This window comes from Pleurodeles waltl, chromosome 6 (assembly GCF_031143425.1).
Source record: "Pleurodeles waltl isolate 20211129_DDA chromosome 6, aPleWal1.hap1.20221129, whole genome shotgun sequence".
NCBI lineage: Eukaryota > Metazoa > Chordata > Amphibia > Caudata > Salamandridae > Pleurodeles > Pleurodeles waltl.
The window spans coordinates 1,602,359,784-1,602,385,700 of record NC_090445.1 but is presented as its reverse complement, the minus strand read 5'-3'; the positions used below and the strand labels follow the sequence as shown (position 1 = coordinate 1,602,385,700).

Genomic DNA, 25,917 nt, shown 5'->3' with positions numbered 1-25,917 from the left:
GGGCCCCAGGAGTCAGAAGGTGGTCATCAAAGGGAAATACAGAATTGGGCCAATGGTCTGGGCCTTTCTCACACATGAGGATATGTAACCCACATTCTGGGTCATATACCCATTTTGTCGGCTTTACACAATGTCCCGCATTTACCTACTACTACTTCCAGCCGCCGATTTGGCTCAGATTACTGGCTCCTTTATTTTAGCTCAGAGTATTACCAGCAATGCCCCTTTAACACTCTTTTACGGCTCATTGGGAGAAGGGCCCAATCTGGAGACTCAACACATAGTGGCTAATAAAGAATTCACACATTTTCTTGCCCGTGAACTTAAATCCTACTTTAAGCTCAATAAAGACACAGTAGTCTCACCTGGTACATTGTGGGCAGCCGGGAAAGCCACGCGATGGAAAGCAGCTGGATCTGATTTAAGGGTTAAAGAGAGGGAGAAATATCAACAGATAACAGACTTGGAGGCTGGCTATATGGCCCTTGTGCACAGTAACAAGGGTCATCCTATTGAACAGGTGCAACGCTGCATGGCTTTTGAGAGGGCGTCTCTATGATAACTGCCTGTCGGCGAGGCTCACCAATGCTGGGTGGTCTCGACGAGCAGAGTGTATGCATGGGGTGATAATTCTGGCAAATTAATATACTGGTTAGTAACAAAATACGAAGACTCCTAATTGATTTTGTCCATAGTATACAGATGGGGGAAGACACTGTCTAGGTCGACAGATATTTCTGCTGAACTTGCAAAGCATTGCCACTCGCTGTATGGAGCATGCAAGCTCCTGCCACTTATCAGGGATCCTAACCTACAGCATCTGTGAGCAATTGATCATCTTGCGATTGATGAACCTCTCATGCAGAATGAAATCACACTTTTTCTCAAAGATATGAGCTACAGTAAAACTCTAGGCCAGACAGATACCCTGTTGAATACTATCGCTATCTGTTCCAGTCGCTCCTAATACTGCCCGTTCTGGACGTCTACCAAGAAGAGATCACAAATGTTAATTTCCCCCAGAACTTGAACTACCAACTATGGAAGTGTTACAGAAATCAGGTCACTCCCCTAAATGCTGTGTGTCATTTAGACTGATGTCTCTCTTTAATATAGAGTTCATTATTTATGCTAAGGACCTGACAAACAGACTCCGTAGATTGTTACCATACATGGTCCACCCAGATCAAAGGGGTTTTATGACAACGCAGCACCAGACATGGCATTTGAAGAGTCCAAATAGCCCTCACATGCCCTCTGACCTAAAAGACCCCGATGCCTTAATGCTTAAAGATCTGGGAAGGCCTTTGACTCTGTTGACTCTTCTTTTCTGAAGGAAGCACTAATGAAAATGGAGTGTGAGCCCTCGTTTGTTTGGGTTCTGTCCTAACACCCTTGTATTCAAGTTCAGGGCAATGGCACCCTTTCTGCTCCATTCTCAATCGAGGCACCCAGCAGAGGTGCCCGCTAGCTCCCATTCTTTTTGCCTTGGCCATAAAACTCTTAGAGGTATGGATCATGTGTGACTCTCAAATTTGGGGATTCAATTTCCGGATGGCAGTTGATGGCCGCATAGAGTATTATGCAAATGATATTTTTATTTTCCTCTCTCACAAAGAGGCGTCAGGCCCCCCAAGTTAACCGGTCCAAGGGCCAGATGTAGGAAACTTCAATTTTGCGACTCGCAATCTGCAACTCGCAAAATTGGATGCAGAAAGGTGTCTCAGACACCTTCTGCGACTCGCTATGGGGTCGCAAAGACCCACCTCATCAATATTCATGAGGTGGGTCGCAGTTTGCGACCCCATAGCGAGTCCCTGCACTCACAGGGATGGTGGCAGACCACCACGTCAATAAAGCAGTTTTTTTTTCATTTTGCAGCCCGTTTTCCTTAAAGGAAAACGAGCTGCAAAATGAAAACTAAACCGAAACCATTAGGAACACTGCCTGCCTGCATTCGTGTTCACAAAGCAACTCTGAATGGCGATGCGGTCGCAAATAGGAAGGGAATACCCCTTCCTATTTGCGAGTCGCATCCCAATTTGGGGATGAGCATTGCGTTCGGCCTTTTGCATGCCGCAAACTGCGTTTTTCGCAGTTTGCGACATGCAAAAGACTTCGTACATCTGGCCCCTAATCCTTTCTGGTTCCACTGCAAGGTGACAGAAATGTGGTAGACTGGCAGACATTGCTGCCAGTCTGCAGCCTTAGTTCTAGTACTTAGGAGTGTACATAGTTCTGGAACCTAATCTAACTTGGAGCGTGAATTTTAACCTTTTTATGACTAAACTTATGATGCATCTTACTACATGGGCCAAACCTCCACTTAATGTTCTGAGCAAAATAGTGCTATTTAAAATGATAATGTTGCCACAAATACTATACATCCTCCATATTGTCCCTTGCCTATGCCCCGAACGTGGTTCCAGACAGTGTTTACTAAAATTCGACCACCTCGATTCGCCTTTGGTAAATGCGTCCAGTTGCCATACAACAGGGGAATGCTATGGTGGACATTCGAATGTACTACTGGGCATCGTAGTTGCTGATAGTGAATGATTGGATGAGCAGCAGATGGCATAATCCTACCTTCCCTCTAGAGGTGGTGGTGATAGGACCAGACAATATATTATGTCTGTTTTATGGAGACATTATCCCTTAAATCCTCCCAGCGATCAACAGAGTTGTTCTCTTGAAATGGCGATCCACATTGAGATGGATTGGAGGATTACTCTTGGAAACTTCCCTTTGGAGAAGCAGTTGGTTGCATCAATCGGCATCCCTCAAAGGATTTGAGGTGTGGGATTTTATTGGCATCTCTACAGTGGGGAGGCTTGGCAGGGCTTCCATCTAAAATCCTAAGACCTTCAAACTGAGTATCCTATGCATAAATTCAAAGTCTGCTGCTATATATAGTTAAGTCATGCACTTCATTCCCATCGGACAACCCTTTGTGACACACAGACTTTTATCCACTCAAAACAAGGATCTTCATGGGCCCTATGGGGAAAGAAGGTATCTCTCAGATTTTCAAGATCCTCATGATTAATTCACCAACTCATCTTATAGCTCTAAGGTCACACTGGGAGGCCTGATTGGGTTTGCTGTCATTGTAGACTGGAGAGACTCTTACATGTTCCACAAGGTTCTGGTCATCCACTCTAGAATACATATCAAACAGCTCCACATGACCTATCCCACACCTCTAAGATTGTGTCAGGCCAGCAAACTGGCTGCACCAGTCTGCTGTGGCTGCCAAGATGGGTGGGCTCATATCTTCCATGTTATGTGGAACCCTTACAATGCAGTATTAGTAGAAAGTGTTTGCCTCACTGGTGTGGGTGACTGAGGAACCAGTGCAACCATCCCCACACATTGCAGTGTTGGTTATAGTGGAGGCTTTTGGGAGAACAAAAGGAGATCGCCTCCTACTGGGCTTTGGGACAGTTCTTGACAAAAGAGACATTGCTATAAATTGGAACTCTCCATCCCTCCAACCTTGTCGAGTTGGAGTGTGGTGATGGATTAGTGCACAAAAATAGACAAATGGAGCTACATCTCAGGGGCTCTTCTCAGAAACATAAGGTGTGGAGAAATGGTGGGCGTATTATAGTCTGGTCTAATGTATAACTGATTTTATTTAGACTGCGCTGTTGAAGTGATACACATTTACTATGCTGGGAGACTACTGATTGTGTGGTTACTGATTATCCTGAAAATAAAATCGGATTACAAAAAAGTAACAAAATGCTAGCAGTTTGCTGAAATGTTAGTGAATATTCTTCGGATTCATTTCCATCTCTGTTACAGATGTAGACACGACAAAACAGAAAGAATATTCTTCACTGTATCTTTAGCATTTAGGAAATCTTGAATCAAAATGTCTACCTTGCACATCTCAAGTGTATAATCTAACGAGACTATTCCTTCCCGTGCCCATGAACAGCCATCAGCCAATATGTATTGAACAAGTTACGTAACTCTTTGCTAATGAGATGCCAAGACTGGATTGACACATACCAATGGAATCATTTAATTTTTTAGAATTCAGGTAGGAAACTACCTGCCACTAAGCAAACAATTAAGAAGCACTCTGAAGTATTCTCTGTGACATTGTGTTAACACTTTTAAAATACACATGTAATTAATAAAAGGCCATTATGTGCAGCTTTCTGAGCCAGGGACATATGATTTCAAACAACTTTTGTTCAAAACTGACATTGTGACCTTCGGGGCTAGGGAGCCTAAAGTCACCACTTACTGCTTTTTCCAGGAAGAGGCTATCTCCTGTGAGATGGTAGGTGCTCAGCAGTCCGCCAAGAATTCGAATGGTACTCTCAAACAGATTGACGTCCACATTCTTATCGAAAGACAGATTATTTATGACCCACTTCTTGGCTTCATTGAATTCTGTTAGGCCAAAATAAAAAGCAGTTGAAATCATAACTAACTTTCACAGAAATATCACAATATGGACTACACAGTGAAAATCCATCTTTTTAGGTAGAACTATGATGTTGGTCAAGCAGGTAGTACCTTCACAAAGTAAATGCAAACCTTGATTTTTTTTTCCAGAGTGAGTGACATTTTGTCAGATCTTTAACACTCTGGATCTACTGAATTTGAAACTTGCTGGAGCATTCCTGCTGCTAAAAGAACAGATTGTTTCTTCCAGATCTTACCAGTTCAAAACAAAGACAGATGGCTTGGTTTTATTCACCTTAGTGCTCCCTTTGTCAACTCCTTGCACTCACTGAATTAATACGATCAAGGTAACTGGCCGGCATTTCCACGAGTACTCTGAAAACAATGGGAGCTACTTAGCTAAAAGAAGAAATTATATTGTCTGCCACATGGGGACGTCAGCCCTGCCAAAGGAGGCAGTTACGTGAATTTGTCCTATCCAGCTGCAGCGTTGATCACTGGTGACGCCAAAGACTATAAAACAATTAAGCTCCTGTGAGTCACCAATATCACATTTCCAATCATATGATGGCAGTAAAAAGATACAAAGACTACCAGGGCAATTTTGGAACTTTTTTCCAGTACATGGAAAGAGGACCCTATGTCCAGCTGTGATTGTTGGCTAATGAAAAATGGAATATCAGACATGCAGAAACAAGATATATGGCACTCATTAAAGGCAATTCCTAACAAGATCATGACTCAAATTACTTCAAGGAACTGCCTTTATAAGTTCTAGTGCTGTCCAGGCCCTCTCAATCTGACTCTTATGGGACAGCACAGAGAGAAAAGGATGGTAATGCCAATTTAAACCCTGCCCTTCTTAAAGTGCTTTTCACTACCTCTCTTGTGGTCGCTTAATGCTAGGCGAAGCATAAAACGACAGGTTGATGTTTAAGGTAAATGCAACTGGGAAAACTTTATAGTTGTTAAAGCATATAGGACCAATCGGAAAACAGCAACACTGTAATATACTGAAAAATAAAGACAATGTTGGGGAAAGGCTAAACACTTTTTTTCCAACTTCCAGAATGGCATGTTTACATATTCAGCGATTAGACCACCACAAAATAAAATCCTCAAGATTAAATCACTTTATTAATTAATTTATTGAATGATGTTATTTTGGGGAAAAAATTTACAATTTGACATGAAGAAAAAAAAAAACACGTTTCATTCCTCAGTGCACAAGGGGGCAGGAGTAGGGGAAGACAGCACCAAGGTGCAAGAAAGCAGCACAGACACAACAAGCATTGGCAAACCCAGTAGGTCTTGCATTGGTTGCCAAACTTTCGGCTTTGTGAATTATTGTTTTGTCATGGTTTTTGCAAGACTGTATTTGAGGGAGAAGCCTTAACCAATAGAAAACAAAATTGCCAAAAAACAAAAATATTTTTGGGGGTTTAAAAAAAACAAAGTAGGGACTAGTTCTGTATCGATAAATACCTTGTGAAAGCACAGAAGCTGTCACTCACAGTGAAGCTAGTCACTGGCTCAAGCAGGCTGTCCCACTGCCCCAAGCTGTATGCTTGTAGTGGGTGGAAAAAAATGTGAATGACAACTAGAGACTAATGGATGAGGAGGGCTGTCTGAAAGCCTCGATGAGCAATTATACATTTGAGTAAAATCAAAAGGTCTAGGCTAACGCCAGACTTAAAAAACAGTTAATTCATTAAAAATGCACATGCCACTCACATATGTGAAGAAAAATGTAAAAAGAACATGATGGCAGAGGAAAAAGGAATGTCATACAGCAGTGCCTATCTCCCATCACTGAGAAGATAACAACAAAGGGCAACAGAAACAAGCAAGTAAATAATAGAAAATAAACCGCAACTAACAACGAAACATTGAACAACAGTCCAGGCAATTGAAGAGTAAAAATGAGGACCGTCTAAGATTTGATTTGATTTAATTTAATTTTTATACAGCCCGACACATGCCTGTAGGCGTCTAGCTGCTGCCATCTACCTGAAGGCTGAAACCGCCTGTGGTTTAAGTTACTAGGGAATAGTGAATAACCAAGTTTTTAGATGTTTTCTAAAGGTCTACAGATTAGGCTGACTTCTCAAATGACACAGCATTTTGTTCCAGAGATGATAGGTAGTATAGGAGAAGCTTCTGCCACCCCAGGAGGTTTTATGAATTTTTGGAACAGTCACTTTCTTGGATGTGGCTGAACGGAGGCATTTATTGGCGGTGTACCCTGTAAGTTTACTCTTGAGAAAAACCGTCCGGGAGCGATTGAGGACTTTATGTGCAAAGCAGAGCGCTTTAAAAGCTACTCTCCATTTAATGGGGAGCCAGTGTAGTTCTTCTGTAGCCTTCGAGACTGGTTCGAACTTCCTTATGTTCTTGAGGAGCCGGACAGCTGCATTTTGCGGTCTATGAAGTTTTTTTTTAAATGCCTAACTGTGCTTGTTGAACAACGAGATCATCGGAGAAGCGATATATCCTGCCATCTCTTGCAGCACCTTAGCGGGGTACAGATCTGTTGGGGCTCCAGATTTGGTGAGACTCATCAGCTCAATCACTTGCTCCATTGTAAGAGATGGAAAATCACCGAAGATCGGGTGACTGAGATCTGAAGATCTGAGATCTGCTATCTGAGGAACATTGGCACACCTACAGACACTACAATCCCTGTACACTACCTCAACTTTATTTCTAAAAAATCAACTTAGTTGTTGAATACCTGTTAGGTGGCAGTGGAGGGTGAGGGGCGGCTAGAGAGCATCTGTACTGTTTGTAACAATTCCCTGGGAGAGTTAATAGCGGAATTAATGATATCACTAAAGTAGCTGGTTTTCTCTATTATCATGTTTTATATTCGGCATCTCTTTTTCATGTCCTTAAGCTTGGGAGAGTACACCATCTTGATTAGTGTAGGGCCTCTTCACATCTGTTAAGTGTAGGGTAATCGCTTGTGCAGTGGAAGAGAGGGAAGCAGGAGTGTCGGGTAAAATACCCCCTAACCGGCAAAAGAAGAGAAGAGACCCACCTCACTAAATGATGACATATGATTTTTTTTTCTGTAGAGTCCAAAGCTCAACATAGTGCTCTTCGAAGTGATCAAGTGCTGAGATTTCAGCAAAGTTGGAAAATAGTCCAATCACAAATAAAAGGACAAGCAAGACGACAGAACGATTATGACTTCTTTAACCAGAGCCCTGATCATTTTCCAACTGCAGACATTACATAGTCATTAGAAGGCCACATTCAAATAATCCAGTCCAAACACAGTTTCCTGCCCTCTGTGCCTTTGCATCAATTTGACTAACCTTTGCATCTTTTCCAAAGGAGTGTGTTGCTCTCGAAAATCTAAAAACCCACCAGCAATGTGCTAGGTCACAAAATAGAGTCTAATCCAGAAACGCAGAAGGTCACCATGCATTTATGATACCGCCTGTTCTGTTGTGAGCTGCAATGCGATGCTCTTAAAATACCGTTTCGGACAAGGTTGAGCCTCATAAATGCTCGCCAATGCATCTGTAATATCGTGATATTGTATAGAGAGCACAGTAACCATATATTTAGAGTACAATAAACATAAACCACTACTTGCAGTTGTGTAATTTGAGTGTCACACTTCCATGTGTGTCCTCAACAAATTAAGCTTTGCAGTGCAAACTTTAAAAATAAAAACAAAATTAAATTATCAATTTAGTACTGTCCTCTCCTCCCAATATCAATAATTTCTTCATAGACTTTACTAACCACATATCAAACTTGTATCACAATTTCACATCTCAAAAAACTTATCAAAGGCCTTCTCAGTATTAATACAAAACAGTAATCATGCTCTAAACTATTACATAACAATACCCACAAAATACACTTCAAAGCCTCTTAGCTAGGATAACCTCCAAGCTGACCCCAGCCACTATATGGCTCGGGTCAAGCAGAAGCCCCCCTTTTGTCTGACTCTGACTAGTTAATTGCTGCCTTCATTGCTGCTCTTATGATAGTCTGGAGCAAACTACTGGCCCGAACAGGTGCCATACAACATAATGACCCTGTTCAAATAAAAAATTTAAAAAAGCCCATTTGGGCACATTATTTTCAGAATCAACTCAGATACACTGCAACTCAATACTGGCAACAGTTGTGCCCACATTGCTTAAATGTCCCATAAGATATCAACTATATCCTCAAAGGCGCTTCTCTTTCCAGGTCCCAATCTAATAAAGCCTTTTTTTAAACTCCAATAAATGAATCTATAAATTGACAGAGGACCTCCTTTGCCCCTTTTTCGAATTGTGTCTGCCACCTACGGGAGTGGTTATTTGACAACAGAGACAGGTTCAGTGACTTAAAGGGTAAGTTGTTTAGATCCAAGGGATGAAACACATCAATGATGTTACAGTTCTTATTCCTAATGTCCTTATAACATAAAACCAAACCCACTCATCAACAACTTTAATTCCAGAAAATAGACTCTGATGCAAAGACTGCAAAATGATATAAAGTTGCTACACTTCTCCCAGTGGGCTTACACAGAAAGCCTTCTTGTGGTGTGGTCATCCCCCTCTCAAGGTACAGAACCTTTGAGGTACTACTCTGAAGACCAGACATGCTGCCCAAGGAAATAGATAACTTATTCTCAGATTGGCAAATGTTTAAATACTATCAAGATATCCGAATATCACCAAGGTTTCCTTCTCCTCTTTTGAGCCACATGACTCTTTTCAAGTAAAGAATATGTTTCCACCATATGGATTTTCTAGACAAGCTTTCAAAGGGAGTCTCTTGCCTGGTAGATCACACGAGATGAGTTTATGTATGGGCTATTCTAATAAAATCTTCCTGGTGACTAATAATTTATAAGACAAGGGGGTTTCAAGCAGATATCCCTTACACTATTTTCATTTCCTTTTCTGGGGCACTATCTCAAAAACGCCTTTTTTTCTGAAAGTATTCTGTAAGTAGCAGCAAATAATACATGATAGTATGGTTGTAGGCAGAACAGAGAAGCTGAGAAATAGGCTGTGTGGACGTTGAGTGGAACATTTCGGACATGGCTAAGAGGTCAGCAACAGTATGTTTGATGCTTTTAAATGCTAATCTGCTTTCAACACCACTAACCCCTCTGGTTTCTCCACAAGGAACGAAGACGTGGTGAGGGTGTTAAAGCAGACTATAGAGGGGCTTGTCTCATTTCTAACTAATGGAAAATCAAATGTGTGTGTGGATTATTCTCTACCTGTCAAACTACGGTTACCTGTGGTGTGCCCAATGGATCATGAGCATTTGCATAATCCTTAATACCTTCCTTCAGCTGCTTCAATAGTTCTTATGGTGCATAAGGATGACCGTTTTGAATTCACACATTCTTAAGCAAAAAGTCCTGCTTTTATGCACACTACTTTCATAACTCTTCAAGCTTGGATGACTGATAACCAGCTATGTGTGAATGGATCAAATAGTAGTTTTTTTAAGACTTTACCCTAAGAATGAGGAAAGAAAAGCTCATTATTAACACTTTGTACTCAAAAAAGCTTTTTTTCTTTCCCCAACGGCAAAGGCAAATCTCTGGGTGCCAACGTTCTCCCCATACTACCAATGGAGAAATGCATTGATACTGTGAGAGCATCATAATACTACTACAATCAATTTCTACAAAACAATTATCTCTGATGAATCGATTTCCAAGTTTTGCTGCCTTACATATTTCTGAAAGAGAAACATTCTTGATCCAATCGGGGGTGCAGTTTTTTCTCTTGTGGAGTGTGCTCTAGGTTTACAAGGAAGAGGTTTGTTTGCCAACAGGTAGCAACACATAATATAGATACAATCCAACAAGCAATAGTCTGTTTGGAGAACTCTAATCCTGTTTGGAGGGAACCATCATTTACAAAGAGATGATTGGTCTGTTTAAAGGTTTTAGTCTTGTCCAGATAAAACCCTAGAACTCTTTTTTAATCTAATGAAGGTAGTAGAGTTCTGTCTGCTTGTGATGAAGGATTGGGAAAAATAGGAGGAAGAGAAATAGTCTGATTTATATGAAAGCCTGATACAGCTTTGGGAAGAAAAGAAGGATGTGTTCTTAAAACTACCCTGGTGTGATGAAATATTAAGTAGGTCTCAGTAGACGAAAGAATCTGTAACTTACTCACTCTCCTTGCAGATTTAATGGTAACTAACGATGTAACTAACCACAAAGGGTACTATGCTGTCGGCTTATGGACAGGCTTAAAAGGAGCAGCCATGAATTGAGAAAGAACTAGTTTTAGCTCACATGGGAGCAGGCCTTCGGATTGCAGGATAGGTCTTTTTCAGTCCTTCCAGGAAGTCTTTGATGACTGGGAGGATGAAGAAAGTGCAACAAATAAGCACAAATTACCTTTTCCTGACAGAAAAACAGATCCTGGCCAAGGCACCAAACCACAAATCTTTTCAATTTGAAAGCTTAAGAGTTCCTAGCAGATGGTCATTTTTCTTCTATGTAGAATTCTCATACATTCTGATGGTAAATTTAGGTGTGCATGTTGTAGGATCTCAGGAGCCATGCTGCCAAATTCACAGATTGTTCATTGGGATGGAGGAGCTTCCCTCTCATTCTGGAGGTTAGAATGTAGCTGCATGGAAGTCTCAAGTGAGGTTTGGATGATAGATAAAGTAGCTTTAGAAAAACCTCACTGCCTTGGCCACTCGGAAGCTATCAAGATCATGTTAGAAGCAGACCGTTTAACTAGATGATCAGAAATTGTATTGGAATAAAGGTGATCAGAAATCTGCTCAACCAAGTCATCAAAGATCAGTGCCATTGATTTTGCGTCCCACATTCTGGATCAGTAGTTCTGGCACCAGTGGAAAGTAAGTCTATAACTGGGAAAACCCAGTCTTGAAAGAGACTATAAAACGTTGTTGAGCTCCCATTTGTTGTTTTCGTAAAACTGTCTTGCTGAGTAGGCCTGCTTGGTGAATTTGAAGACCTGGCAGATCGCTTGAAGAGAGAGATTTCTCGCCAGCAACAAATGCCAGATTACCTGAGCCTCCAATGACACTGTTCTCAATCTCGTTCCTCCGTTTGTTCAAAAAGTATATTGTTGTGGTATTTTTTATTTGTTAGTAGTGTTGGTTGGAAAGCTCTGAGGGAGAGGTGGACTACCTCAAGCTAGAAAACTCTGATGTGGTAAAGTTGTTTTCGCAGAGACTACTGACCCTGAATTGTGAGACTGTGTAAATGTGCTCCTCATTTGGTGAGAGAAGCATTGGTGACAATGGTCTAGGTTGAAAGATTCAGGTGGAATCAGACTCCTTAGAGAAGACCTTTCCTGTGGCCCAACCATTAAAAAGTTTGTTAGTTTAAGGAGATCCTGTCTACCAGGTATATTTGATCTTGTGTCCGTTTGTCTTCCTAATATTAGCACAGGTCTCATCGCCACACAGGCGGTGGGTACCAGGAAAATGCAAGAGGCTATTGATCGTAGCTGGGATGGTGGCTCTTCTCACTGTTGGTCTTGGTGATATTTTTGAAAAATGTAATACACTCTTCTCCATTGATGGTATTGAGAGAGAGACTTAAAGATACGCCAGGATTTGAACCGGTGAGGTTGATTTTACTAAATTTACACATAGTCCTAAAACTGTCTAACCATGCGACAGGGCAGTCTAACTCCTTTTGTGCTTGACAAGCTGTGTGAGCCTTTATCAGCCAATCATCTAAATACAGAAAGATGAGCATCCTTTTTCTGCAAAGAAGAGTTGTCACCCCTGCCATGCATTTTGAGAATGTTCTTGGTGCAGACTTGAGTTCAAAAGGCAGTACTTGTATTGGGAGTGGGTATTGTTGAAAAGAAATGTGAGAATCTTTCAGTGTTTCAATTAAATTTGAATAAAGAAATAAGCATCCTGAAGATCCTCAGAGCACATCCACTCTCTTTTCATGACTGGTGAATAAAAATGGTGCTAACATCCTGAATATTTGTTGTTTGATGTGCTTGTTGGCTTGTCTCAGGTCTAAATTGGGTCGAAATTATTTTGGGGACCAAAAAATATCTTGTCTCGCAAAACCTTTCCTTATTGTGATGAAGGAACCACATATATTGCTTGTTTTTGGGGAAGTGATAATATTTCCACCTAAAGCTGGCATAGTTGGTGTTATGGTATTCTTTTTGGTGGAATCAAGGGTGTTTGAGACTTAATTTGATATTGTAACTGCTAAGAACAATCTGTAACACCCATCTGGCTGCAGTGATTTTTCTATATTTTTTCCATATGTTTTGATACAGCCCTTGCCACTAGAATGGGGAACATGGCAGTATGTTGGATTCCATGTTTATTGTTTTGGGAGCGAGATTTACCTCAAGTGGCATCTCTGAAAGAACGCTGTGGCTGTTAACATCTGCCATGAGTTGATCTCAAAAATACAGCTATCGATACTGTAAATGATCCCCCTGTGTTTGCTGGTAGTAAGCCCACAACGGGGGGTAAAATCATCTGTTGGTGAAAGTGCTTGGTGTTTCAGCAGTGAAACAGAGAACGATTAAAAACATGTCTTTTGATCTCAGCTAACTTCTTTGAAGGCCTCGTTTTTCATTCTCTCCACTTGTTCATCTGCATGAGGCCCAACAAGGATGGACCCTGAATATGGGTGGTTCATTAGCTTTAATTGTGCATCAGGCTTTAGGAATTTTAGACAAAGCAATGAAGAAAGTCTAAGTTCAATATAGTGGCAAAATATATAGTCATCACCAGATCTGCCACATCAATGGCTGCCCTTATCACCTGGTTTGATACAAGTTGTCCTTCATTTAGAATCTCAAGGAAATCTTTGTTCCTTTATTTGGGCAAAGCTTCTGCAAAGGCATGTAAAGTTTCTCAGAGAGCCCTAACATATCTACAAGAACTACAGAGTCACTTCTGGTTTTCCGGGCAGTAGCAGAAGTACAGACTTTCCTGCTTACTATATCCATCCTTTTGCTTTCCCTTTCTGGAGGTACTGAGGTTTCTGTAGTGGAATGATATATTTTAGAGATTCCAGAGACTATTATGAGTCAGGTTTCTGTTCTTGCGTAAGAAATACTGGATTTTGCTTGGCAAGTTTATATTTTTCAAGAAGTCATGGTGCTGTAGACCTTAAAGTGGCTGGTTATTAGATATTTTTATTCTACTAGCTTGGTGAAACCTCGAAGTAAATGAGGACAGGTCTTGTTGAGGCTGTTGGTTGTAACGTCGCCACAACGACAGACTGTAGTTTGAGGGACTTCAATCTTGATGTTAAGCTTTGCTGCACCTCCAATCAGAACAACTTGAAATATCAAGATGTTATTCACTGGGCATGTGGTGGAGATGCTGGAGGAGTAATTGGTGTGTATAACATATCTGTCGTGTTGTACCTAAATGTGTTAAGAGAAGTAATGTTGTTCTACATTTACGTCAGTCAAGTGTTTGAGGTTGTGGAGGAGTGGCTATTTCTGGAATCCTCGTAGCCTATGGTAATACCGTTCTTTGGTGTGGTACAGTGCAGGGGGGGAGGAAATCAGGGAATTTTGACAAAAAGAACAATCTTTGACAGTGTGTGATGGAGGTAGGCGGACCACACATATGGCATCTGTGTCAGAAGCAGGCTTCTCATAAAAGGTGAAGGCATATTGATGAAGAAAAAAATCACTGAAGGTGAAATAATACAAGGAAGAAATTAAGTTCTTCAAAAAAATGTAAAATAAAGGTTTGAAAAATAACTCTCAGGAGAAATAAAACTCAGTAAAAAGGAGGGTTGGTAACCGTTACGTGTTCTGAGATCCAGACAGAAAAAATAATTGAGGTTGTGAGGCAAAGTACAGTGCATGCAGGATTATGGGCAGTACTGGTTTTGGTTAAAGCTACAGTGCATAATGAATACTAATAGTGCACTTTTGACCTGACAAACACCTATAGCTAGAGCAGGCTTTCAGGTTAATTTGTATAACACATTTCTACACTAAATTCTGCAATGTGGGAATGAGTTATTTATATTATTGTAGTTTTCTACAGAAAAATGAAGTTTAAGGTGCCCTGTCACAGACTTATGGAGGTGTCAACAGTGTTCCACACTGAGGCGTCCACCTCCAACGTCAAAAATATATACATATATCTACACACACACACACACACACCACATATATACAGCGGCGGTATCGTACAATGGGCGCGGGTCTGCACCCACCCTACTTCTAGGCCGGCACCTGCAGACTGCATTTCTTTTAAAATGCTAACACCAGTAGCAATGTTACATAGCATTTTAAAACAAACCTGGAAGCTGTGCGCCAGTTCTGCTGCTGCCTGCCTCCTGTCTGAGATGATACTCAGATTCAGACATGGGCGTCATGTCAGACAGGAAAGCCAGGCAGTCAGGCAGGGTTCTTGTGTGACACATGCACTATTGAGCATGTGTCACAGTATGAACTTTACTAAACAGGGCCTACATGGTGCCAGCCCAGTAGTCACTGTTTGGGGGGCATTTAAAACTGCCCACAAATGACGCCAGGCACCTCACTTTTTCAAGCAGCCACGGGCGGGTACAGTTTTACGCCCTGTACCTCCCAAGGCTGTAATGTGTACAACTGCTGCATGACGCCCTCGCCTTTTCACAGGTCGTCACCGGATGGGGTGGGGTCATCAGGCATAACTGACCCTACCCATCTCTGTGACCAGTAGCGAAATGTAGGTTTTTTTTATTCTGTCTGCAACGTTATTACAGTAATCACTGCACTTTGTATTGTGCTGTGATTACTGTTGTAACGCTGCATTTTATTTAAAAAAAGAATGCTTTCCATCACATTTGACCAGACATCAGAGTCATGAGACTCAAATCATGACCTTTTGAGGTCGAGTCACATGCTGCATGGACTGGGACGACACGCCAGCACACCAACCCTGGCCTGTACTCATCAGCCTGCTGAACTGACTGGGACAGAAGCTGCCCAATAAGGTAAGTGTAAAATATTAAATATTTCACCTTTTAATTATTTAAGCATATTGCATTGCCACACATATGTTTATCAGGTCTATCATGAGTATACGTGAGCTCTGCTCAATTAATTGCAACAAGGAGAAAAGTGGCATTAAATCTATTCTGCTCAATTGTTTGCAAAATCTGCACTTATATCTTATGGGGTTAAGGCACCTGTTTTAGATATCGTTGTGCGCCCGGAATATCTCAGTGAACAATAACTCTGGGGGTTAGCGCATTTGCTTGAGAGATCCCCGTTTTAACTAGTCCCAATTTTTTAATCAAAGTAGCACAGAGGGTTAATATGTCTCCTGTAAAGCAGACCATGTATTATGCGGATGACAGATTTTTATTTTATGTAGCTAGATAAGTGGATTACTGCTTAAAACACCGAGATCTTTTTGTTATGCACAGTTCCTAAATTGTAATCCTTCTCATATAGCACAGTGAGCTATGAATAAATAACATGTGACTCTTTCACCTTGTAATCCTGACTGACTTATGTAACACATCATGTACCTGATTTAAACACTGATTTAGTGGCAATATATAATGTGTACATGTGAGCTAAGCGCTCCAACACCCTACATACAGATGAGTAGCACTATAAAAGAAAAACAAAACAGTGGTAATTAAATTGTTATTTGTGTAAATACTGTAACAAACCAGCACATCAGATATTATAGTGCATGCATATCTCTTACATACAGGGATTGAACAAAGTCCTTTATAAATGCCTATAAGATCTGTATTTTTAGTCCATTTATCACAGAAATAGTGCGGCAAATTGCACCAAAATACACCAATTTTTAAACATTTATCTGTGAGGATAAATCCCCCCCCAACCACCAAGCCTCTGTTATTGACGTCAGGCATGCTCGTTTCACCGGCTCACTAGCGTTGATTGATTCATTCTGTTTGCACCCACCGGTTTCAAAGTGTGTGTGTGTGTGTGTGTGTAAAAAAAAACATGCATATGCGTGTGTACGCTGTGGTGTATATACATGCCAGCCTTGCGCACTGAAGTCAGTTTCTTTCTTTCTGTGCTTTGTAATGCAGATCCTTAGCTCCGAACCAACTTTGACAGTTTTGTCAATGTGCCAAGTGAAATAGTTCATCCTAACACCACATGCTTTAAACTGTGCAGTGACTATAAGAAGCAGATAACGGTCACAGATACACACAAAGGGGGACTGTGGAGCATAGGTTCTGGACTTGACTTAACCTTGCCCAGCAAGTGCTCCCTGATGCACTGAAACACAATCCAAGAGCGGAAAGCTAAACTCTACACTGGAGAACAAAAGAAACAGTTGCGCTCGAAACAACGATCCTGTGCCAAGTCCTAGTCTCGCTCCAAGTCCTCAGATAAGATTAAATACAAGTCATGCGATAAGTGCAAAAAGGACAAGATGGATTCTTCTCCCTCTCACCACACCTGCACAGGGAAGAAGCCGTACAGATGATACTCTAAGGCCCCAAATCCACTGACAACAGTCTATTTTGAAGCTGGCCTCGGCATGTACTTAGTTACCCGAGCCGGATAACTCAGGACTATTAATGGTGATCTTCTTCACTAAGAAGGTTACAGACATCTAAAAAAGTGACTAAGAAGGGGGACCCTGAGGTAGCCTCAGATGTACTGAAGATGACTCCTACTGATCCCTTGAATGTCAACTGCTCCCTGGCCACTATGACAAAAGCCAAAGTCAACAGAACTCTTTCATGTCTCAAATCTGGATCACTGGATGATTAGAGTACTTTTATTGTATGATTAATTCAAATCTTTACACTTTTAAAAACATGGCAAATATAAACCAGTAGAAATGCAATGTTCTTAAAACCATTTATGCCATAATGCTTCTTGGTTTAAAAATAGTGCTGACAAGACACATTAGGAAGAGATTGGGAAAGGGATACTATGTAAATGAGTCTGATAAAAGTTAGTTTAGATAAAGGAAAAGTGGGCGGGAGAGACACCAGGTTAAGTAACACTATCTCAGGCTGGTACAAACAGGGATGATCTGATGCTTGCAGACCTTAGTGTAAGAAGTACGTACCTCAGCAGGATGAACACTCCAATAGCGTGAAAGGGCCATCACAGAGCTGTTGTAATCCAGTTCCTGCACTAAGTCCCCCCTTGGATGACTCCTTCAGGCGTTGCTGCGTGTGGCTGATGTATTTGCCAACTTCTGCCTGTTCCACTGGCTTCATAACAGTAAATACCAGTCTTGTGGCCTTGTTGCACATTCTTATCCCATGTGCAAGGAAGTAAGAATGGTTTTAATAATATGCAACAGTTCAAGAGTGCTGGGCATTAACATATTAGATGGTTAAAAGATTCTGTCGTGTTGGCTCTCAATAATTAGGACTGCTGAATTCGGGCAGCAGCACCACCAGATTGTGGGGAACTGAGTCTAATTCCAAACCATGTGACAACTGTTGGCCTAAACCTTCCCGCCAGCTAGCAGTACCTCACCAGTACCCAAGAGTAGAGGTGATTTGTGGCAGCCGTGCGCATGACATTCTGATTTCTCAGGGAAATCGTGGTGCAACAGATCTTAACCTTTTCTCTCAGCTACATTTGACCGACGCATGCGAAGACAAACAGAAGCAGGAATTGGTTCAATGAATACAATTGAATCAACTGGATTCTAGATAAAAGGCATGTACTGCAATAATAAGGAAAATGAAACATGAGACTAGCAGAATGGCAACGGAAAAAGTAAAACATAAGAAAAGTCCCACCACAGTCATCACTCTCTTCCCCAGAGAATGTATGTTATTTTGAATTATGTTTTTGCAACCACAAGAGGAGCCTTCCTTCTCTGTCTTTTAGGGTTTTCTGTGAGAAAGTTCTACAGATTTTGCAGTCCACAACCTTATGCCCTGGATAGAGACAATACACTCACTGTGAGGGTATTCTGAGTAAAGTCTCTTTTTGCCACAGGTGCTACATGGCTTAAAAAGGACTTTTCTTGGAGATCCTGACATGGTGGGAATGTCCCGGGCTGTAATAAAATATAAGTTTGTAAAGCTGACCTGAGAAGTATTCAGTTGAAGTATCCTCTGAAGAGAAAAACTGAACAGAGCTCAGGGAGACTCCTATCACCTGACGTGTGGTAGAACATCCGAGGAACTAGAGTCTCTGTGGTGAGGGTTCTAGAGGGTGCTGTCGCCTGATTGGTCAATGTATAGCTTTGGTCCCTTTTTTAAGAAAGGACATAGATAGGCTAATAAATTGAGCTTTGCTTTCCTTTTAAAGCCTTTTATTATAATGTACACTACTTATTACGATACCGGAGACTCCCACTTCGACAACGGGGAATGATTCAAGCATGTGAATCTATGAAAGATTCAATACTGGAGAAGAAAGAATTCTCTTCTACACTATGCACAGATCACTGTGTATTTTAGATGGACATGGAAAGCTCCTAGATGAATCTGTTGGTTCCTCACATTACAGTAAGACTCCCCGGATCCAGGTTACTCATCCACATGAAAATCTTCCTGTTCAAACGTGGCGGTAGTGTTTTTGATACTTAGACATTTTAGTACTTATTTTTTTTATTATATAGGGTTTTGCCAAATTCTAATTTACATTCTTCAACCAGCTATGGGACAACCCCACCCATAATCAGTAGTGTGAAAGCCTGAAGGACTATTTGGTTCTCAATATATGCACACCCAGCAATGCAGACGTACCAATGTGGGTTTCTAACTGAAAGCCTTCATGGAGGAAGATGGACGGTCAAGCAGCTCCCACCCAGTCATTTGTAGTAATTTCAGTCTACAGCCCTAGGAAGAAAGGAGTGTGCACACTTGGGTTATTTGCCGATATCAGGACTACAAAGCCTTAAGAGGTGAATAGGCTGGTAAATGTTTGAGCTTTTCAGGATATCACGCCTCCTTGAAAGCAAAAGGCCTGCAACTGTTTTTGTAGGAAACCAAAGAGGATGGTCTACAAACCAAAATGTCCAAAGATGCACTGCTCCCGTTATCCTGTACATAATATCTGGTCCTTACTTCATACCTTCATTTCGGACTGTCTGCATGCAAGTAAAACATTAGAAATGCCACTTCTCACTTGTCCACCTCAGACTAAGAGTACCACAGAAAAGGCATTGTATTCTCTTACTCCTTTTCCCACACTATGTAACACATGCTCCCTGCTGTGTCCAAATGCATAGATCGCTGTGTGAATCACAAGTCACCTGTCTTCCTGCCTTCACCCCTAAATAAAAGTGTGCCACTGTGAAAGGTACCCTGGATGGTAATTCCTTATTTGCCCTGCTACATAAAGGAAACTTTAAAATATTAATACACTCTATCAAGAATTCTAGGTAAGAACCGCCATATGTGTAATGGGCTGGTTTGACATTTACTAAATGCATGCCAAAAACAATACTCATTTGATTCACTGGTTTCAAAGCCTTGAATGGCAGATATTACATATGGGACCTGGGGAGAAGGGAATGAAAATGACTGCAGTTTATGTAGTGACTCCACAGAGTAGCAAGGATCAGCGAAGAAAACCCTTGCTATAAGTAATAAAAAAAAAAATTCACCAGCCCCTAAAATGTAAATAGGTACAAATATTTGCTTGTGCAGTCCTCAGTGTTAAATAAGGCCTCCATCACCCTATAAAAGAGCAAAAACTACATCAGATACATTCTTCATATCATTGGGATTGTACTCCTAACTTGTTTTGACAACACAAGACAATATGAAAAAATAGTAATACCAGTTTCATCAACCACAATATTTCATAAACCCTATCTAATAATCCAGCAAAGAATAGTGTGTTATTAGGTTCGTCAGCATATGTCGGCTCTCTAGAGGTGGAAGTGGGTTTTGGTTAAAACACTAGCTTCTCAAATGCAGAGAATGACGGTTTGAATCCCAGCTGGGAGGGACATCTCGTTAATTAATTTTAGGTGCACAATTTACCATTTATATTATGCTATCAGCAAACTATCAAACTTAAAATGCCCCTTGAAAAAGATCAACCCAGCCAAGCCTGGAACTGACATTCTCTCATTTGGGGACATCTAGTGCTTGAGCCATTATGCCATTTGGGCCTGTGCAGAGTTATGCACACAGAAGAGGCTAATAAATACACTCTGCACTGACGTATGGGGCAGAGGCATGCTACTACCTAAGTGGTGTCCTGGTGCTTAAAGAGAACAATGGACAACAATACCAACAGAGGTGAAGAACAGATGCAGTACCAACAGAAGAGAAGAACAATAGCCAGATAATAGAAAAAGGTTTTCAGTTATGAAAAGGTAGACGGTTTTCAATCCCCCAAAATTTGTCAAGCAGGTTATTCCAGAGCTTGAGCATCATCATGGATGAACGCCCACCAGTCAACTAATGTTTTCTGATGTCACCCAACTATGTGATGTGACATTTTAAAAAATACTGTCTTGCTTCTCTGTCATACTGTTCCTAAAAATAAAGTAGGGCTGTCTATTGGGTCAACAAACTTCAGGATATAGGGACTTAGTCCATTTATTTCATGCTCACACAATTCCTAGCTAGCTCAAAATGCCCCATCTGAACCCCTAAACTTACCAGAGTACCAGATGGTGTCGGCAAGCATGAACATGACTACTCTGAATCCCAAGGACATTGTGGAAACAAATTTATTGTCACTCTGCATGCCCAAGGTAAGACACAAGAGCAATACGAAAATGTATTTTCAAACATGTATTGAAACAGTTGTATTCTTGAATAGAAAGTATGAGCTGGGATTATTAGGTAGATGAAACAAAGCATAGGATTATGAGAATGGTAAAAAAGCTAAACAATTTTACCATGGTAATGTTATTGGATTTATATACTCCTATCTGTTACTACTTACAATGTCGAGAGCACAGTGGGAGTATCCTCTGCCAGATCAACTGGGATAGCCTAAACCCCATATCCGGGTAAAATGTACTGGGAAGCCAGGAAGCTGGTCTGGTGTAGTGGAGGCTATTGTCCTTTGCAAGATGGAGATCAGAGTCAACAGGGCTGTATCTTGCAGGGGTGTGGAATTCCTATAGCCTGACATATTGTTTGGGATCAAGGACAACAAGTTTTCATATTTATTTTGTCCTTGGGCCAAGTAGGCCCAACCCCTGCAGCACAGACCCTCTGGCTGCCAGTTTACAGTACCACATTATTGATCAGGGAAGGGCATTGTCTACAGTAAGGTAGCATTTATGTCCATATGTTAATGCTGTACAAACCTGTATTTATGGTTTATAATGCAAAGCCTTTATTATTAGGATGAGGGCGCGCTAAGGAAATGTAAGCTTGGACAGCACTACCGATAGTAGTTCCAGTATAAAAGTGTGTATGTTTACAAAGTTAAACAATATGAGGCTATGTATAGTGCTCCAAGAATGCTCTCTGATTAGATGCAAATATTTGCAGAAGCTTGGAAGAAATATTGAGGATTCTTGGTCTTTAAAATCAAAACTTTCATTAAAAAATGCATTAAAGAAAAAAAAACGTTTTGCTGAGCTACTGTGACATTTTAGGTACCATTTCTTTGAAGCATTACTTAGTAAAATTTGTTGATGCATGCTAGTATTTCTAAAAAATATATCCATCATGGAAAAATAAATGTAACCACTTTCAACAAGATAATGAGAAACATGAAAATAAACAAGCAATGTCAAAGTCACTAGGTTCGACATTGGTCATCAGCCTTTTGGTTTTGTCAATTTATGTCTTGTTTTAACATGGGTTTTTGTGAAACTTTATAGTTGTAGGAGCTAGTAGGCCCTCACTATTATAACAAACATTGGCAAAAGCAAAAAAAAATTATGATCTCAAAATACCACACAGTGCCACAGTAGTTCCTGGCATGGAACAAAACTACTTTGTGTGCTGAAATGCTCCTTGTGAAAGATCACAATGCTGTCACTCACAGTGAAGCCAGCCAATAGACAGAAAGAGAGAGAGACAGAATTGTAATAAAAACAAATGTTCTTGGTTAACTCCAGACCTAATTAGGGGCCCAATTCTTAAAGGAAGTCCTTACATTAGTGCATATTTATGACTCACGAATTACCAAGAATTTAAAGAAGTAGGCCAGGAAATGATACTCCTAGAAAATATTTGTGAACTACATTCTAGCTCAAGCAAATACATGTGCCTAGATTTGCTCATGCGAAAATCTGTTGAGCATTTACAAGTTCACTTTACAGCCAATTACTTTTTTTACCCAACTGTCAGGAATAAATGTCCAAGCTTTCTCAGTATGGACAACAATAAGAGAAGAGCTGGTAAAACCCCTAAAACATGCAGGTTTGCACAGACTCAAAAGGGCATTCTAAACCTGGAGCTATTGCTTACTGCTACCTGCAGCCTGAGTATGTACATCTATGGAAAGGTGGGAAAATAAGGGAATTGATAGTATTCAAACCCTACTATACTATGAGCCCTGGCATAATCAGAAAGGCTATTATCAAAGCTCTTATATGATGAAATTGCTGCCATGATATGTCGCCGCACTACATGGCACCAAAGAGACAAGTGGAGTGTTTTTTTACAGGACAAGTAGACTTATGAAGCAACCTCTCCCATGGACAAGTAGATACTTTATTAAATTCCACACCCCTGATCTTGGTCACAGTGTACCGCGTTCCAGGACAATCCCAGCAGACGTGCTCCTCTGCCAAGTGTACCACAGAGGCAGTTTATATAATGAAAGCATTGTTCATATTGCACTGTGTCAGAGGTGCAGAGCTGATGTGCGGATTTCTCTGCAATTTCCGAGCTGTCTCAAATGGACAATCATGACACAAGGGCATCACGTTCTGTGTGCCTAGCCTTGGACGGAGTGTACATTCTGCATGGCAGCACGCTTACAAGGAATAGGCTGCATGTACAATGTCTTCTCAGTACATTATCGCATGAGTATAAAATCATGTAAAAAGTCACCATCAGAAAAAGATGCCAATCTTAAAATGCGCGTTCTGTGTGTCCTCTAACATGCTTCACCACATCTCCATGACTGTTTGCTGCTAGAGCATCCCCCTTGGTTGGGCATTTTACCGCAGGAAATGGTTAATAATAAGAAGGCACACTCTTGCAATCACTGGTAGTTGTCTATTAAAAGAAGCTCTGCAGTTTTTAAACAAAGTGCAGAGCTGTGAGTACTTGGAAATTGAAACTTCACACATCATTACTCATACTCACTCTGACAAACCAGCATATCTAACATCAAAGAAGATTAAATGTAATAATTTTTTTAAGGGTTAGGTATCATTCCCCCCGCCCCAAAAAAAGTCTAATATTTATTTTTTAAAGAAACTATTTATTAATTGGCAGTATTTTTACATTAGAATTTGGGATAATTTAAATAAATTGCTTTTGATATTCTGGTAGCTACATAATGCAGGAGTAAAGTAGTGTCACAGTAAAAGGCTAAGGGCCTCATTATGATTTCGGTGGACATAAAAGCCTGTCCGCCGAATTTCCAACAAGGAGGTTGCCGCTATTGTGGCTACCTCCCTGCCGGGCCCATTACGAGTTTCCCGCTGGGTCAGCGGGCGGAACCTCAGTTTCGGTCCCCTGGCCTAGCTGGAAACAGCCTACAGCATTGTCTCCGGCTCCTGATAGAGCCAGAGGCTACCGCCACGGTCATAATGTGGCTCTCGGACTGCCGCATTGGTAGACCAGTAGACCAGTAGACCACCAGACTCATAATGAGGCCCTAAGTGTGGCTGAGTCAATGTGAAGGTAAAATTAAGACAGAATGGCAATGTAAAGGTGACAATAGACTAATACGCCTATAACATGTTTCTCAATATAGTAACATCAGTTATAATGCTGCCAATTCCTTTCAAACACTATTTCACTCAGTTCACATTTGTGAGAGGCTCTCGTTCATTTCCCACAGGCAACAGATTTAGCATACATGGCACTCTAAAGCACAAAGGCACTTTGTCGACTAAATGAAAGATATACTGAACTAAATCACACTTTTACCTTCTTTCAAGCCCAAAATCCACATGGTGTCCAAAGCATCGATGAGTGTGAGTCCAAGCCCAAACCACTCACTGAAAGACTTGGAGATGGGTTTTAGTTCATCGTGGCCCCAGGCAAAGTCTTTGTAACCTTTCCATGCATGGCGGAATGCTTCAATGACAGCCGCTTGACGATCATTAATAGGCACTGAAAAAGAAATACACAACACTGAACAAAAAATCAATCACACCCTTACCTATTCTTGTGGTGTCCATGACAGTCCTCTAGACAGAGCAGTCCAAAAGAATTACAAAACAAGCAGTCAATCCGTCTGCTGCACTCACTTCTACATAGGCACTGTCAGAATGCAAATGCATTCCTTTTTCCAACGTTCACCATTTGCACATGGGCAACTTCTCTAATAATCACCAATTGGACTGATAAATCTAGTGGCCATCATGCCACCTCTTCTTTTTATTGGACAGTGGAGAGACCCTAAAGTGACAGATGGCACAGAAAGGATTTAGCAGTGCCCTCAATAGGGTGATATTTATTAAAACGATAGATAACCTCAAAAGTAACTAAACGTGCACTTGGAATGATCAATACATGAAACATTTAATTCATCCAACATTTACAAATGTACTGACAACAGTTAACTTAGCAGTGAAGACACTTCAATAAGTGCTAGCTCATGTCTGGTTGCTGCACACAACATGAAGGACCCTTACACCCGCCTCTGTGCAATATAAAGAGTGTTTAGTCATCTGATTTAATAGTGAGTAAAGAGCATGAGATGCATGCTAGTCATAGGTGTGAGGCAGGCCCACGTACCTGGCTCCTTCTGGTTCTTGGTCCCCACAGGAGGTTGTGGAGACTTACTGGGTTCTTGTACGTTACTGGATGGCGGCTCAGAGCCCTGCTCTGGTTCGATAACTGCTCCATGCCAACTGCAAAGAGAAAATATTTCAACTATGTAATATTACCAGAAAATATTGATATTTTATTTGAAGCAAGAATAATGACCTAGACACAAGGTTCATCACTCCTTGCAACCATTGATTATTTTTCTAGTACAGCACTTGCTCTTTACAAGAGTGCTATTAGACCATACATTACAATCTGGGCACTATTTTTTAAAACAGTTTGACCTTCCATAAATGGCCATTGGTCTGTAAAACCACAACTAGGCTGGTTTTCAACCAGATTACTTAATACCTCCTCACATAACACCTACTTCCACCCTTTCAATATGGCCTTCTCATCAACCACATAGAGTCCTATTGAGGCTCCAATTTGGGCAGCACAACTCATCATCATTACCTCTCATTTGTAAATGACTCATTGATTCCATAGGTGCAACATTTTCACCTAGGCGCCCCTTAGCAAAAGAAGTCTTTATTAATCAGTTGCTCCGCACAGAAAAAGGTGAATTCCTTAAAGCATGGTGGCCCAGAATGAAAATTTTCTAGCTATCGAGAAGAGAAGTTTAAATTCTTTTGACAAGGAGGAGAGGATTATGTATGTCTTTCTTCACTTTATTAAACAGTAGT

General features: G+C 40.9%; 1 protein-coding gene across 1 annotated transcript in view; it reads right to left on the bottom strand.

The window, feature by feature from the left end:
• The window catches only part of MAN1B1 (mannosidase alpha class 1B member 1), a 307,182-nt gene that overhangs the window by 127,277 nt on the left and 153,988 nt on the right, over positions 1-25,917 (bottom strand). Inside the window, exons 5-7 of the mRNA XM_069241459.1 lie at positions 25,199-25,314; positions 24,386-24,571; positions 4,262-4,410 (exon numbers count right to left, since the gene is read on the bottom strand). Coding sequence (XP_069097560.1) covers positions 4,262-4,410; positions 24,386-24,571; positions 25,199-25,314 — 451 coding nt within the window. The remainder of the gene's footprint in view (positions 1-4,261; positions 4,411-24,385; positions 24,572-25,198; positions 25,315-25,917) is intronic.